Source organism: Aedes albopictus, chromosome 1, assembly GCF_035046485.1.
Source record: "Aedes albopictus strain Foshan chromosome 1, AalbF5, whole genome shotgun sequence".
In the NCBI taxonomy this organism is placed as follows: domain Eukaryota; kingdom Metazoa; phylum Arthropoda; class Insecta; order Diptera; family Culicidae; genus Aedes; species Aedes albopictus.
Genome location: NC_085136.1, coordinates 116949543 through 116967141, shown reverse-complemented (window position 1 = coordinate 116967141; position 17599 = coordinate 116949543). Strand labels below are relative to the sequence as shown.

General features: G+C 44.1%; 1 protein-coding gene across 2 annotated transcripts in view; it reads left to right on the top strand.

The window, feature by feature from the left end:
* Positions 1-13967, top strand: part of LOC115253706 (transcription factor Sp9) — a 135791-nt gene extending 121824 nt beyond the window's left edge. Inside the window, exons 1-4 of one of the 2 annotated variants that reach the window (XM_029874060.2) lie at positions 12152-12291; positions 12370-12656; positions 12728-13518; positions 13579-13967. In XM_029874060.2, coding sequence (XP_029729920.2) covers positions 12247-12291; positions 12370-12656; positions 12728-13518; positions 13579-13967 — 1512 coding nt within the window. In that variant the 5' untranslated portion in view covers positions 12152-12246. Of the gene's footprint in view, positions 1-12151; positions 12292-12369; positions 12657-12727; positions 13519-13578 lie in introns of those variants that run through there. The other variant, XM_062845251.1, reaches the window with a different exon arrangement.
* Positions 13968-17599: the final 3632 nt, after the last annotated feature.

Sequence of the window (17599 nt, the reverse complement as noted above, 5' to 3'; positions counted from 1 at the left end):
TGGCCAGTCAATGCTTTGACCAGCATGCTGCAATTCTGCTTAGACAGATTAGTTAGATACTTCGCCACCCGTAGAGATGGCTCAGCACTATACAATTTGGTTTGACGACATGACTCCAAACTATTCCAATATTGTCTGTGTTGAGTGACAGCCCAAGTGTGAATCTGAAGCTTTATCCAACACTTCGATATCGGAATAGCTGGCTCAGGGCCAATGAAGTCATGTGATGCTCCAGAGCGAGCTAACTCATCAGCCAATTCATTTCCAGCGATGGAAGAATGGCCAGGTACCCATAGAAGGTGAACAGCGTTTGCTGAATTCAGCTCCTCGATTTGAGTTCGACAAGCGATAACTATCTTCGACCTGGAGTTGGCCGAAGCAAGTGCTTTAATAGCAGCCTGGCTATCTGAACAGAAGTATATTACTTTGCCCATTACGTGCTGCTGAAGTGCTGATTGCACTCCGCACATAAGAGCAAAGATTTCGGCCTGAAAAACGGTACAGTGTCTACCAAGTGAATAAGACTGATACAGCCTTAGCTCACGAGAATAAACACCAGCACCTGCTCGACCTTCGAGAAGGGAGCCATCAGTGTAACATACGATGCCGTCTGAAATACTTCTTTCCAGATAACCAGATGTCCACTCTTCCCGGGAAGGGAATTTCGTGGAAAATGTCCTATATGGAAAATTACAAGCAATTGTAAGATCACTTGGAGCAAGGACAATTTTGTCCCAATTCACCAAAAGTTGAAACAACGAGGTGTGTGTTGAACTGCGGTTCACAGGAGTTTCCTCTAGTAGACCGAGTACCCGTAACCGGTAAGTGCAAGAAAGGGCTTCTTGTTTGAGATGAATGTGTAGTGGGGCAACGTCAAAGAGAACTTCTAGCGCTGCCGTAGGAGTTGAAGAGAACGCTCCAGACATCGCCATTAAGCACATCCTTTGGAGATGGCCTAATTTTGATTGGACCGTTCTCACTTCACCCTTTTGCCACCACACAAGACATCCATAAGCCAATATTGGCCGAACCACAGTTGTGTAAATCCATTTGATATACTTGGGTTTTAGACCCCAAGTTGTACCAAAAGTACGCCGGCATTGCCCGAAGGCCATACAAGCTTTCTTGATTCTGAACTCAATGTGAGGTGTCCAGGAAAGTTTGGAATCAAGAATGACTCCAACGTACTTTACCTGTTCAGTCACATCGATTTCAGAATCAAAGAGACGCAAAGGTCGAACGCCATTACGGTTTCGCCTTTCCGTGAAAAGAACAATAGATGTTTTACTCGGATTAACCGAAAGGCCATATTGGCGACACCAACCCTCAACTACCTGAAGGGCGTTTTGCATCAGGTCGAAAAGGGTGCTGATGCACATACCAACTAACAATGTTAGGTAGTCGTCGGCAAAACCATAAGTAGGAAAACCGCTATTATTGAGTTGCCTCAATAGCGTATTTTTTTTTTTTTTTTGTGTATTTCCAAAACGTTTTATAAACGTGCCAGACGATTTTAGAAAGGATCAAGAAGTTTCAGACTGATTATGCTTGTAGATCCGAGAGACGCGCCAGCCATGGGCTGAAAGCCAGAGATACAGAGGCCTTAGGATCTACCAGTGCAATTGAAGTTCTATTGGTGATCTTCAGTTTCGGTACAAACGACTAGCTTTCAACGGACGATTACGGTACTTCGTAAATGTTCGGAAGTGAAGGTCTTAGAATATATCGGGCTCAACAGGTAACCTTTATACATACAGGCCTCTACCGACTTTACCGAAGCTCTGTATTTACTCAATTGCGGCACATAGTACAAAACAAGCCAAAGCTGGTTCACGAATTGATTTGTGTATTTTCACAAGAAACCCACCCAAGAACCTTGACTTACCTGAAAGGGTTCGTTCAAATATTACGTAACGCAAAATTGGACATGTTTAGACCCCCTTCCTCTCCCCCTAGCGTGGCGTAATATTTGAACGACCCCAAAGCTACTCAGAATAACCTGTCTACGGCAGAATACCCCTAAATAAAAAAAGAAAAAAATTAAAACTCCTTGAAATTCTTTCAAATCCTTCTGATAGCCCCGTAGACTTCGCTCAAATTTCGCTAAAGCCTCCTAGAACACCCACAAACCTCCTGAAATACCTAGAAAGTCCTCAGATAGTTCCCTCCCTATCCTTGAGAGCCCCATGCACTTCCTTTGTTTTCTACTGAAGCCCTCTGAAGCCCCTGAAATCCAATGCAGCCTCTTGATACCTCTTAACCTTCACATACCCGCACCTCGACATCTCATTTTCAAAATGCTGGCATTTCGTCAATTTTCAGCCGATTTTTTTGAAGTCGCCCTCAATCGGTCATAATTTGGTGCTAGTTCATTATACTCAAGTGGCCATGCAATATCCGGAACCATTCCGGAGATATTCCGGATTGTACTGGGGTCAGGGGGGTGCCAAAATGGCAAAAAGTGATTATTTCGTGGGTTATTGTATTTGAATCATCAATTTTCAGAGTAATTTTTGTTGCGAGCAATGAAACACAACTGCAATAACCAGATTTGTATAAGTTGACCGATCCGGACCACCGTGACAGGTTCCGCGGGGGCCTCATCGGGGACACTTTTGGTTTTCAACCAAAACTTGTCATGTGACGTATCAAACTTCATGATTTCGAGAGAATGAGTCAGAAAAGTTACACTGAAGTATGTATCAACTGATATGGCCGCTCCGGAACACCTGAAACAGGTTCCGCGGGGGCCTCATTGGGGGCACTTCTATTTTTCAACCAAAACAAATCGTGCGACGTATCAAATTTCCTGATTTCGAGAGAATAAGACAGAAAAGCTAGACTGAAGTATGTATCAACTGATATGGCCACTCCGGAACACCTGGAACAGGTTCCGCGGGGGCCTCATTGGGGACACTTCTGTTTTTCAACCAAAACAAGTCGTGCGACGTATCAAACTTCCTGATTTCGTGAGAATGAGACTGAAAAAGTAGACTGAATCATGTATCAACTGATATGGCCGCTCCGGAACACCTGGAACAGGTTCCGCGGGGGCCTCATTGGGGACACTTCTGTTTTTCAACCAAAACAGGTCGTGCGACGTATCAAACTTCCTGATTTCGAGAGAATGAGGCAGAAAAGGTAGACTGAAGTATGTATCAACTGATATGGCCACTCCGGAACACCTGGAACAGGTTCCGCGGGGGCCTCATTGGGGACACTTATGTTTTTCAGCCAAAACAAGTCGTACGACGTATCAAACTTCATGATTGCGAGAGAATGAGACAGAAAAGGTAGACTGAAGTATGTATCAACTGATATGGCTGCTCCGGAACAACTGGAGCAGGTTCCGCGGGGGCCTCATTAGGGACACTTCTGGTTTTCAACCAAGCCATGTCGTGCGACGTATCAAACCTCATGTTTTCAAATGAATAAGCCAGAAATGATAGATTTAAGCCTGTATCACCTAATATGACCACCCGGAACATCTTGCACAGGTTCTGCGGGGGCCACATTGGAGACACTTCTTGTTTTTAATCGAAACATGTCGTGCGCCATACCAAACTTCATGATTTAGAATGAATGAGCCAAAAATGATAGACTTAAGTCTGTGTCAACTAATATGGCCACCTCGGCATATCTAGCACAGGTTCCGCGGTGGCGTCATTGATGACACTTCTGGTTTACAATCAAAACCTGCCGTGATACATATCAAACTTCATGATTTCGAACGAATAAGCCAGAAATAAGATAAAACTAAGTAGACTCGACTCGATATCGACTTGAAAGGGCGCTCTAGAAAACTTCCCAAAGATTCCTTTTAAATTTAGATTAAGCAATTCACAAAACGTACACAAGCTGTATATTTTCTGAAAAATCGGCATATGTTTGAAAAAATAAAAGGTTAGATGTTTATTTCCAAAAATACTTTTTATACTTATAATATGCTTTTTACTTTTTCTATATCTAAATAACAACACACAACAGATAACAATCGAAGTAGCCATCTTTAGGCTTTTGATTTGCAATTTGTGCAAACAACAGTTTCGAAGACTTTACTACCTTTGTAGCAATGTAATCGCTCTGTTCCGAAATAGAATAAATATGGGTGTATAGGATTACAAATAGCTCCATGACTGTATTCAATTTAAATTGCAAAATTTTATATCCTCCTGTTATTTGTTCCTACCTTGGTAGCAGCATGCAAGTTTTAAATTAAAATAAAAAATAATATACAGCAGATAAATGACATACTGACATACAATGAAATACTACAATATACTTGTTGTTCAATCCCAATTCGTTGCCAACACAATCTGCATGAGATTATTCTTCAATATTCCTAAAATATTTTCTTTCTACCGTAATGTCATTGCACAATTATTGTCCCCTCTATCACAATTATTAGTTAGTTAGTTCACTACGCTATTGAAATGGAAATGACCCATTATTGAGGGTGACCATAATCGTTGTATGACTGTACGTTTCTTACAACTTTATGCATATTTGTTTCGCTATAGGGGAAAGCGTGGTTCATCTCTTGCTGACGATCATCGTTCGTATTACGCGTAACGTGGACATTCCACATGCGTACAGGATTTCTTGAAGCATAACCTAGGAAGACCAGAGGTCTTCTCATCATTTTGTACCTTCCACTCCGACAAAGTGTTTTATTCATTCGAAATCATGAAGTTTGATACGACGCATGGTATGTTTTGGTTGAAAACCAGAAGTGTCCCCAATGAGGCCCCCGCGGAACCTGTTCCAGGTGTTCCAGATTGGCCATATCAGTTGATACATACTTCAGTCTACTTTTTCTCTCTCATTCTCTCGAAATCAGGAAGTTTGATACGTCGCACGACTTGTTTTGGCTGAAAAACAGAAGTGGCCCCAAAGAGGCCCCCACGGAACCTGTTCCAGGTGTTCCGGAGTGGCCATATGAGTTGATACATACTTCAGTCTACCTTTTCTATCTCATTCTCCCGAAATCATGAAGTTTGATACGTCGCACGACTTGTTTTGGTTGAAAAAACAGAAGTGTCCCCAATGAGGCCCTCGCGGAATCTGTTCCAGGTGTTCCGGAGTGGCCATATCAGTTGATACATACTTCAGTGTACTTTTTCTGTCTCATTCTCTCGAAATCTGGAAGTTTGATACGTCGCACGACTTGTTTTGGTTGAAAAACAGAAGTGTCCCCAATGAGGCCCCCGCGGAACCTGTTCCAGATGTTCCGGAGTGGCCATATCAGTTGATACATACTTCAGTCTACCTTTTCTGTCTTATTCTCTCGAAATCATGAAGTTTGATACGTCGCACGACTTGTTTTGGTTGAAAAAACAGTAGTGTCCCCAATGACGCCCCCGTGGAACCTGTTTCAGGTGTTGCGGAGCGGCCATATCAGTTGATACATACTTCAGTGTACCTTTTCTGTCTCATTCTCTCGAAATCATGGAGTTTGATACGTCGCATGACATGTTTTGGTTGAAAACCAAAAGTGTCCCCAATGAGGCCCCCGCGGAACCTGTCACGGTGGTCCGGATCGGTCAACTTATACAAATCTGGTTATTGCAGTTTTGTTTCATTGCTCGCAAAGTTACGCTGAAAATTGATGATTCGAATACAATAACCCACGAAATAATCACTTTTTGCCATTTTAGCACCCCTCCTGACCCCAGTACAATCCGGAATATCTCCGGAATGGTTCCAGATATTGCATGGCCACTTGAGTATAATAGACTAGCACCAAATTATGATCGATTGAGGGCGACTTCAAAAAAATCGGCTGAAAATTGACGAAATGCCAGCATTTTGAAAATGAGATGTCGAGGTGCGGGTATGTGAAGGTTAAAACCGCAGAAAATGTCTTGAATCGTTTTGAAACCTTTCAGAAACCCCCTCAGACCACCGTAGAGTTTCCTCAAACTCTAGTGAACCCCCTGAAACTCCATGAAACCTATTGATACTCCTTGTAGCACCTTACTACCCATTAGAAAACCAGCTGAGACCCCCATAGACTTCCCTAAGCCCGGCTGAAGCTCCTGATACATTCTGAAATCTAATGAAATCCACTAAATGCCTGGAGCCCCCTCAGAAAACTCTGCACCCTCATATTTTATTGAACCCCCTGAAAACCCCAGAAATCCACTGACTTTGAATCGCTTTGAAACCCCTAAGAAAACCTTCCGTAGACCTCTATACTCTTTTCTTAAACCCAACTTAAATCTTTTAAAACACCTTGAAGCTCATTGATACGTATTGAAACACCTTGGAACCCCTCAGAAACCACATCTGAGATCCATAAAGTCTTCCCTTAAATTGTACAGAGAGCTTCTGAAAATCTCTGAATCGCATTTAAGGACAAACGTTTTGAAATCCTACTTTAAGAGTGCGTGAGAACTTAAAACGCACAAATTTCAAGAAGCAAGCTTCAAACAACAGAGCATTTTATTATTCTATTTTTGCTCACTTGTAATAAGCTTAAAATAAGAAGATCAAATACGCAGGTTTTGTTTACGAAGAGATTTGTGCCCTCGAAATCGTGAGTAGGTGCCAAAGTCGGCCATTGTGGCGGCCATCTTAGTGTTCTAACAAATCTGTCCTTCAGCACTTTTACTCATGGAAGTCAAAGAAGCCCAGTGAAATGGCCGGAAACTCCTTGATTTTTTTAATCCCTCTGAAACCCCCCTAAAGCCCTGAAGTATCCCGAAACATTATGAAACGGTTTGAAACCCCGCACCTGCAACCTATTTGTTATGAAATCTTCTGGAGCCCGCCCGGAAGCCTGTTAAACGATGTTATAAGGCTCAAATCAGTTTTATTTTCAATGTTAGTTGATGAATTAGGTAGGTTCACATACTTCAGAGATTAGAAAGCTGTTGGGGTGCAATCGTGATCTAGGGCCAAACATGGCGTGAATAGAGTCACAGCATGATGACGTCGCGGAACTATGAGATGACTATCGTCCATTTTAGAACAGGCGAGCGTGTAGATCAGACGTGCAAAGTTAAATAGTGGAGTGAACAAAGCCAGTGATATTCGCTTTGTGTAGTGTGCCAAGGTTATCCCGAATTCAGATAACTAGACCCTCAGCTACCAGATAGACCCTGACTAATTCTGGATTGTCCTTCACTAGGCTCAGGGTTTCCGTAAGGTGCCCGAATCTAGCTATTAAGGACCACCGCTGTTTCTCTGGCTGCGGACCATAAATGCTAAGGAAAACAGCTTTTTGGCAAAGGCCCTAAATACCAAGAAGAGATTCCCTTCTTGTTACAACCTGGAGTTCTGGGTGACCGAGACACATGGCAGTGTATTGAAACTCCAGGTGTAAACATAAAACATATTAAAATGGCCTTGCCGTAGTTGGCAGAATACGATACGTTTGAAGGAAGTTCCTGTACCTAGAACAAAGCCATCTCCACAAACCGCAATTCCAGTCCATCTCCAAGCGCCATTGCAAGTTCCAGACTGCGTAGGTCAACAGAACAGCAGAAACACCGTGAATTCAAACCACTTTAGTGTTATTTAGTTGAACACTCTTAGCCCCTCCGATAGCCTGGTAGTGCGCCGACCCTGTCGCTACGTCTGAGTCTTGCTGCTGAGTTGTTGTCGGGCAGAACATAAGTTTCAAGCCTCTGAAGCCCTCTGATACCAGGAACCCCCATTAAACTTCTGTTAATCCTCCGTGAAACTCTCCAGAGAGCCCGCTTCCATGATTCGATTGCGAATGCATGGAGTATAGGCCTTAAGGCGAAACTGGAAGCATTTCCTCATTTTTTTGGTTTTTGTTTTTTTTTTTTTTTTATTAAATAACGAAGCCATATTTTCAAAATCGGTTTTCGTGCACATGTAGAGTGTGGATCAAGGTATCTCCTGATTTTTTTTTTGAGGTGGAAAATGTTTTCCATTTTTGCAGAAACCATTTTTTTGTGAAATTTTATTCAAAAATGGTTTCTGCAAAAACAAAAAACATTTTCCACCATAAAAAAATTCAGAAGATACCTTGATCCATACTCTACTGGTGCACGAAACCCGATTTTGAAAATATGGTTTCGTTATTTAATAAAAAATCAAAAACCAAAAAGTGTGGAAATGCTTCCAGTTTCGCCTTTAGCTTCAGTACATCCGTCTATATTGGTTGGTGTTTTGGTTTCATCTGAGATGGTTCTAGAATTGATTTCAATGGGAGCCTTCCATACTCCAAAAGCCCTGGAAAAAAGACCTCAGGATCTACGGGCACAACCAAAGTCCTGTGGATAGTCTTACGTTTCAGCGCATGATCCAGGTGACTCACATAGAACTATTTCGGGTAGTGTAGTAGTTTCCACGAACATTCAACTCAGTCAAAAAATGCCATGAAGAAGAGGCCTTAAGATCTTCGAGTGTAACCGATAACCTTAGATTGTCTTTAGGTATGCCACATACTCAAATATGTCCGTAAAGCACAGCTGATTCAAGATTCGATTCCAAAATAATCGTGGAGTAAAGGTCTTAATATTTTCAAAAGTGGTCAACTTTCGTTCAATGTCCAATAGGACTATTTTGGGTAATGTATTGGTTACAGTGGACATTTAACATTATTCAGAACATCCTTAGAGAGATGGTTTAAGCCTTCTATTCAGGTGCCAGAAAACTGTCTGCAGTTATAAATGTAAAATAATCTCTACAGAAATCACCTGGATCCTAACCTGAAACCATTCTGGAAGTAAGAAATCTTAGAATCAGTAAATAATTCATCACTAAACCTTGGCACCGATTATCCACCTGCACCCATGAACGTACGTGCAGCTGTGAAACTTCCACAACGACCTTTGACCTTCCTCGTGTGATCATAGCACCACCAGTCGGTCAACCCTGACTACCCAGCACCAAGCAAGCAAAAACTAATCATATCTAATCGTTCACGGAGCAGGCACGTTGTAGTCCAATCTACTAGCTAGAGGGAGCTGAGCAGCGCCACAGCTTGGAAACGTGGCCACGACCTCCCGGATTACGGCCGATCGTTCATCACCGTCAAGTCACAACACGGTGGTGGCGTCGTGACAAATGGATTTCTAATTGCATTATGGGGAATTGCGCTTCCCAGCCAGCCAGCAATCTGATCTGACTGAGACCTAAGCCTATGATTATTATCTGTATCTGCGCGGCGATGAGGTGATGATTTTTCCAACCTCCAACTCAGTGGAAGTGCGCTGAGATGAACAGCGCAGTGCAGCGTAGCTTGACTTGATCACTCAATCCCAGCACCGTAAACAATACTAATTAGAACAGTGTTAATGAAGTTTTCGTATCGGTGTGGCATCATCTGATGGCGGGGTGTGGTGGAGAAGTTTATCGCTTTCCATCGCTTGTTACCCGACACCTTCGGGTGTAATTAACCTTTACGTGTCGCGCTTATTTTCCCGTTACTAGATATGACGTTAAGTTCACGTACGGTTGTTTTCTCATCAGCTGTTTCCGGCTTTTTTGGGGCCTTAACTGGGTATCAGGCTCTGACTCCGTTGGAACGTAAAGACAGAAAGAAATGAACCCAACAGGTTCCTAGATTTTCTTTGCTCGTGAAGCATTTTTTTTAAACACGGACACGTGTAGTACTTCCAGTGAGCTATTCGCTCTTTGAAGGAAGCACGACACTAGACAACGGACTAGCATGCAACGCCCAGTGGCACAGCCGAAAATTTTTCCTGACAGCTGCGGCGGGAATCGAACCCGCGCTCCTAGCATGATGCGACTAAATGCTTGGTGACATTAGCCGCACGACCACGAAGCCACACGTAATTTTGTACAGTCTGCCATAAAGACGCACATTTGTAGGGGTCTGTATTGACGTGTAATCAATCACTAGCACAAACAAAGCTGAGCGTGAGCTCTAGTCGCATTTGTAAGGTGTTTATAGTCATCGCTAGTGCAACAGTGTTGAGTATGGTGAGTACAATCAGAGTATGAGCTTCTTGATTAGTGAGCCTGGATGGAAGCGATAAAAAAGTGTAGCCATATGTGCAGATTTTCTATTGGAAACTTCACTGCTGCAGATCCAAAAGCAATATCTGCATTAAGAAAGTGCTCGAAACTGCCGCTGATTTCCATTACACTATTAGTGACTCGGCAAAAAATCCCCTTTTCAAAGCATCTATCAGCTGGCTAGCTACCAAACCGCACGCTTACAGGAGGCACCTAAGTAGGCGCTCCTCAAAAGAACACACTCGCCGAAAGCAGTTTAGTTTACTCCTCCGCCGCCACCTTATCAGATCGAAGAGCCCTCTGCGTTATGCAAATTGATTCTTGTTCTTTCACCTCACGGTCATAATTATATCGCTACACCACATACCCCACTACTAGAATAAAAGCTTTTCCATTATCAAAACAGACCCCGCGCTCATCTCCTCGAACCCCGGCCAACAACCAACGCTTAGTCAACAACTCGCCGAACCACTTTGCTCGCAGCAGCAGCAGCGCCCTAATCGTTTGATAGCGTCTGTCCGCGCTGCTGCTTGCCCACTTTATTGCTTTCCGCATCAAAGTAAGCATTGACCGTCGTAATCGAATCAGCGCATGCTGCGTTCGGCAGAAGTTAGCTCATCGCGAACCGGCATCGGCACGTTTGATGCTAGGCGCTGCTTTCCGACGACGAGCCAGCCCGTAACAGGTGATCATCTCGATCAATTTGCTTCAATGTATCTTAATCTGAGTTAATGTTCTGTCCAAACCATAAACGACAAACGAATGACAATCGCCTGGAGCTGAGGAGTCATATTGGCGCCCGACAGTTCCGTGTTAGCGTGGTCGTCCACATACACCGTAACGCTGAAGACGCCGACGCTTGTGTAACGCTTCCCCTGCAGAACATTACAATTGTTTGTTTTGGTCTGTGAAGAGCTTTTACGTGCATCAGATGTCCTGATAGCGTGGCGTACTCCACGGACGCTACCAAACCCGTGCAACAATGTTGTTCCGACATCGAGCCACTTGTTAATTTGTGCCGGGTTTTATGGTTATTTTATGCCACCGATATTGTTTTACAAGCTGCTGCGACGCGGCAGCAGCGGTTGTTGTGACCACCAATGATCATACAAAGACAAGACATCTAGTAGGGTAACTGTTTCTGTTTTGGTTCGAAGGATCCCATTTAGGCACTGACACAGTTGACGTGCGATAACTGCAATCATTGACAGACGTCAACTATCTGTCAGTTTATGTCAATGGCAGCTGTCAATTCGTATGGCGGCGAAGTTTTCACGGACAATCGTACAACTGAAATTCTTGCAACTACCAAACGCCTACTGTTCTGAAGTGCCATTTAGATCCTTAGATGATTGCGACAGACTTCCAGGTCTAGACGTGCCAGACATTCTACAATTAACTAAAACAACCAAAGTAACGGCACTAGACGCAAATTGGACCGCAATCCCAACAGCAAATCTCGTTCCTTACACGCAGCATAAACCGGCGCAGGTATCGGTAATTTATGGACACCACTTCCCAAGAACGGACGAAGGTCTGCCGTAACGGCCGGTCAGTGAGCCGACCGGCTGCTCCGAAGCTATAAATGAGGTTAGAGCGCTAGAAATTGGCTCATAAAAGCTCGCACCCGCAGCAGTAACGGAGCTCCACCACCGCGCGAGGGGTACGCAACGTCATAAAACCGAATCTCTTAACCTCCCGGGTCCCGCGTCCCGGTCTTCAGTCTCGGACCATCCGTCGGTCGGTCCCGAGGAGGCGGTCGGGGCGAGCGCGCGGTACGCGCAGAAGGCGCATTATGAATTAGTATTCCCCGCACAATGATAAACGCCGCGTGTCTGCCGGTCCTAGCGCCGGGTCTTGCCCGAGCAGACCCCCGATCAATTTTGGTGGTGTCTCGTCTCGGTTGGTTTTGCGCCATTGTCTTGCGCCCTCCGTCGCGCCGCCGCCACCGTCTCCCGTTCCTTCAGCTCCGCAGGTCGGCGTTGAAAATAATGACTTCCTCCCGCTCTGATTCTCGCACTCTGTGGCTACGGCGTCGGCGGCTGCGACGGCGGCTGCCGAGGCTCTCCCGTGTCTGTCAGAGTTCATTTGGCTGTTTGAGGTTCCCGCCGACGGACCGATCGACCGAGCGACCGACCGTCAACAACAGCCGCAAAGAGGAGTTTGAAAAATTAGGGTAAAAAATTAGAAACGAAATTAATGAGTTTTGAGCTGCGCGAGAAAACCGATTGAATTAGTTCCTCCCGATCCTCGGAAGAGACTTGTTTTACGGCGGCCGGTGCAGAGACAATGACTTCCGAACTGGCCCGAATGCTCGTTTGTCCGATTTTCCTGGTAGGGAAATTGGCTTTGTTCTCATCATCATAACACGGCGATTCTAACGAGATTTTTTTTTCTTTCGCTTTTTTGCAGGAACACCCCGGACTGCGAGGTACACCGCTGGCTATGCTGGCTGCACAGTGCAACAAGCTGTCGAACAAGTCGCCTCCACCGCTGGCTGACGCTGCCGTTGGTAAAGGGTTTCATCCGTGGAAGAAAAGTCCCATCTCTTCGGGACCGCACTCGCCAAACTCCCTGGGAAGCCCACAGACGGCGACCAGCAGCAGTTCGTCCAGCAACGTGATACAGTCTACGCAGAGGACACCGTCGGCATCGTCCGCATCGTCAACCGCCAGCTCGATGGCGAACCTGACCAACAGGTAAGTTCTATGTTCTGGCCCGCGCAAGCGAGAGCACACTGTTGTTCCTGACACCTTGTTTCGTCTTACAGTCGCCCCATAACGTCGTCTTGTGCGGCGTCCACAACGCCGTCCTACGGCAGTGACTTGTATTTCCCGGGAGCCACCACATCGCCGGCTTGTGCCGAGAATCCCCACATGCAGCACGGCATTCTAGGGAAGGTCGAGGGTACGACCCTCGGGTCGGTCTACTCCCGCCATCCCTACGATTGGCCGTTCAACGCCGTCACGGCAGCGACGGCCCACAAGACCGACAACATGAACTCCGGCTGGTGGGACATGCACGGTGCGGCTGGCGGCTGGCTCGACATGGGAAGCGCCGGTATGCACGCCGCCACCATGGCGAACTACGCGGCCTCGGCCGCCGTCAGTACTGACTATTCGACGCTGACACATTCACTCACGAACACGGCACACCTGCTTGGCACCGGGCAGCACCTACTGCAGGACACATACAAAAGTATGCTACCGTCTCAGGGCGTCGGAAGCTTCGGCTTGCCACATACACCGCCTTCGCCGGCACCGCCAACGCCGCAGGCTCCGTCTCCTCGCAGTCAGCGTCGCTATTCGGGCCGTGCCACCTGTGACTGTCCGAATTGTCAGGAAGCGGAACGGCTCGGACCGGCCGGAGTTCATCTACGCAAGAAGAACATCCATAGCTGTCACATTCCTGGCTGTGGTAAGGTTTACGGGAAAACAAGTCACCTGAAGGCTCACCTTCGATGGCACACCGGCGAACGGCCGTTCGTCTGCAATTGGCTCTTCTGTGGCAAGCGCTTCACCCGATCCGATGAACTCCAGCGCCATCTACGCACACATACAGGTGAGAAGCGATTTTTATGCCCCGTTTGTAACAAGCGATTTATGCGAAGTGATCATTTAGCAAAACACGTCAAAACCCACGGATCCTCGACGACCGGTGGCAACGGCAGCGCTGGCACCGGAGCGACCAAGAAAACTTCATCCGACTCGTGCAGCGACTCCGAGGAGACCAACCAAACGGATATCCACCAACAGCAGCAGCAGCAACAATCCGGTGGAGGCGGCGGCGGCGGAGCTCCCGGAGGAGGCGGTGTAGGCGGCAGTCCGGGTCACGTTGGGCACGTCGGTGGGATGCCCCCGGGGATGTCCATGGGCGGCCACCCCGGTGCTCTGAGTCATCCCTCGCAGCAGCAGCAGCAACAACAGGGGCCACCTCACCACCATGCGCACACCCCTAGTCCGGGCTTGGATCACGTCAGTCAGATGGACGTGAAGCCGGGCATTGTTTGAGGCATGCTGGGGGCACCCCTCTTTGGTCACCACCAGCACCACCACAATGGCCAACTTATGGGTCCCTTTTGAAGCGAATGGGTTTCCTTTGGGGAAATGGGGGTTTTATGGAGAAGTTTTTGAAATGGGGGGAACGTATTAACGGGTACAAAAGTCTTGACTCTAGCGCGAGTGCCGGTTTGGGGTGTGGTCAGTTCTTGTAATGTTTGGGACGATCGCCAGTACCTAACGTCTAGGAAAATTTCTGTTAGGATTTGGACGACTCAATTCACGTTAATCGCAGTAGTTCAAAGTTGAAAAATGTTTCTATACATACGACACACTGTGTGATTGATTTCTCGTAGAGCTGTGCTCATTGCCAGTGATGCCATTTATGCATATTTGAAATTACCATTATTATTTTTTAATGTTTAATTTGAAGATGTTATTTTAATAAATAAAGGAACCGGAGCGACGTAAGTTTTGCTGAACAAACGAAATTTGTGATGAGAAACTTCTTCTTTTCATTTGGAATTTCCAATTGAACTGTCTGGCATCTCTGCCAAGAGCTGTCAAAGCAGATGCTTTAACAATTGTCTTCAAATTCACGCTTGGAAAATCCAACTCAGAAGTGATAAAGCCATTTATTTGAGTTCGGAGTATCGCTAACTCATGATCTCCAAACGTGTCAATCCAGGTACCTAATGGAAACAAGTTTTGTTTTTCGTTTTAATTTTTATTAGCTGTCATAAATTCCTCATGCGAGCGCGTTTCTCGCCAAACGCATTATTTATGAATTAGTTGGTGTCATTTGTGACGGAAATTATTACTACATATTATCATTTGAATTGCAAATCTGATATGCAGTTTCGGTGTGACAGACGGTTGTCATTCTTGGTAACGCAAACCGGTTATCAACAACTCTTGGAATAGCTGCCTGCTACCGGTGTTATATCAAGTGTCCGATGGAAACTTGATCCATTGTTGACAACTTTAAGACATTAAGTGCCGATTTGATTAAATCAACGCTTATTTTATGGCTTTAAAAATAAAAACTTGAATAAAAATCTACGTTAAGATGTGGGTTTTACTTATATTTAGCAATATTTTCCTTAGTGAAAGAAACACAGTTAAGTTTTAATCATTGTAGTTTCTCGAGGGGTACGACACTAACTTTGGAGTCCTTTGGAAGAACAGTAATGTATAAGATTCTTTTGCTCTTTGGTGAGATTCCAAACAAAATGGTTTCAGAGGGATTTGAGTACTTTAAAATCTTAGGGTCACATAGTTTCAAACCTGATGGTTTGATTTAATTTCAAGAGGTTATCGTCACTTGATCTACCTGTAGCTTCTTAGCCTATAACGGTTGACAGCTGGCGACCACGAATCGAGGTACAATGCAGGCTAAATTCCTAGTAATTCCTAGTGACAAACAACAAGGATGAACGTCTATTTTTTGGAGAAACTTGTTTGGAAATTCTTGGAGAAATTCCTGGAGGAATTTCTAAAAAAAAAAATTGGAAAAATCCCTGAAGGAACTTTTGGAAAATTCCTTGGAGGAATGATTGGAGGAATTTTTGAAGAAATACTAGGAGAAGAGTTTCTTGGCGAATTCCTGAAAGACTCCTGGAGGAATAAATGAAGAAATTCATGAAGAAATTCTTGAAAAAATCATGAGGAACATCCATGTGGCATTCCGGAAAAAATCTAGAGGAATTCTCCCAGGAAGTATTGAAGGAATTCCTAAAGAAATTCTTGAACAAATTCCATGGGGAGTTTATTGTAAAAATTCTAAAAATTAATTCTGAAGGCATTCTAGGGCGAATTGCTAAGAAAAATCGAAGAAGAATTTCCGGAAGAATTCTTGGAATTCCCTGATGTACTATTGGAAGAATTCCTAGAAAAATTTTTGGAAGAAATCTTAGAAAAATTCTAGGAAGAATTTCTAGAAAAAATCTTGGAAGAATTTTTAGAAAAAATCTTGGAAAAATTTCAAGAAAAAATCTTGCAAGAACTCCTAGAGAAATTCCTGGAAGAATTCCTAGAGAAAGCCAAGAAGAATTCTTCGAAAGATTCGTGGAGGAAATTTTAGAAGAATTACTGAAAGGATTCCTGGAAAAATTTATGAAGCTGGAAAGATTCCCAATGGAATTTCCGGAATGTAGTTCTGCTGGAATTTCTGGAGGAAATCTGGAAGAATTCCTGAAAAATGCCGAAATAAATCTTGGAAGGATACTGTAAGAATTTCGGATGAATTCCTTAAAGAAATCCTGGAGGAATTCCTGCAAAAATTCTTTGAGAAATTCCAACAGAATTCCTGGACGCATCCCGGAAGAATTCCTGGTGGAATTCTGGAAGAATTCCACGAGGAATTTTGGAAAAAAACCTGTAGGAATTCTGAAAAAACTCCTGGAGGAATTCCCAAAGAATTTCTTGCAAAATCCCGGTAGAATTTCTGAAGAAATTCCGGAAGAATTTCCGGAGAAACTCCGGAGGAATTTCTGGAAAAATGCTGGGAGAATTCCTGGAGAAATTTCGGAAGAATTTCTGGAGAAATGCCGGAAAAAATTCTGGAGAATTTCAGGAGAAATTCCGGAAGAATTTCTGTAGAAATTGTGGAAGAATTTTCGGAGAAATTCTGGAAGAATTTCTGAAGCAATTCTGGAAGAATTTCCGGAGAAATCCTGGAAGCATTACTGAAGAAATTCTGGAAGAATTTCTGGGCAAATTCTGGAAAAATTTCTGGAGAAATTCTGGAAGAATTTCTGGAGAAAATCTGGAAGAATTTCTGGAGAAATTCTGGAAGAATTTCTGGAGAAATTCTGCAAGAATTTCTGGAGAAATTGTGAAAGAATTTCTGGAGAAATTGTGAAAGAATTTCTGAAGAAATTCTGGAAGAATTTCTGGAGAAATTGTGGAAGAATTTCTGCGGAAATTATAGAAGAATTTCTGGAAAAACTACAGAAGATTTTCTGGAGGAATTCCGGAAAAAATTCTGGAGACATTTCGGATGAATTTTGTGGAGAAATTCTGGAAGAATTTCTGGAGAAATTTCGGAAGAATTTCTGTAGAAATTTCAGAAGAATTTCTGAAGAAATTTAGAAAGAATTTCTGAACAAATTCCGGAAGAATTTCTAGAGAAATTCTGGAAGAATATGTGGAGAATTTCTGGAGAAATTCTGGAAGAATTTTTGAAGAAATTCTGGAGAAAATCCGGAAAAAATTCTGGAGAAATTCTTGAAGAAATTCTGAAAGAATCCCTGGAGAAATTCTGAAAGAATTTGTGGAGAAATTCTGGGAGAATTTCTGGAGAAATTCTGAAAGAATTTATGGAGAAATTCTGGAAAATTTTCAGGAGGAATTCTGAAAGAATTTCTGGAGAAATTCTGGAAGAATTTCTGGAGAAATTATAGAAGAATTTCTGGAGAAACTTTAGAAGAATTTCGGGAGGAATTCCGGAATAATTTCTGGAGTAATCTCGGATGAATTTTGTGGAGAAATTCCGGAAGAATTCCTGGAGGAATTCTGGAAGAATTCCTGGAGGAATTCTGGAAGAATTCCTGGAGGAATTCTGGAAGAATTCCTGGAGGAATTCTGGAAGAATTCCTGGAGGAATTCTGGAAGAATTCCAGGAGGAATTCTGGAAGAATTCC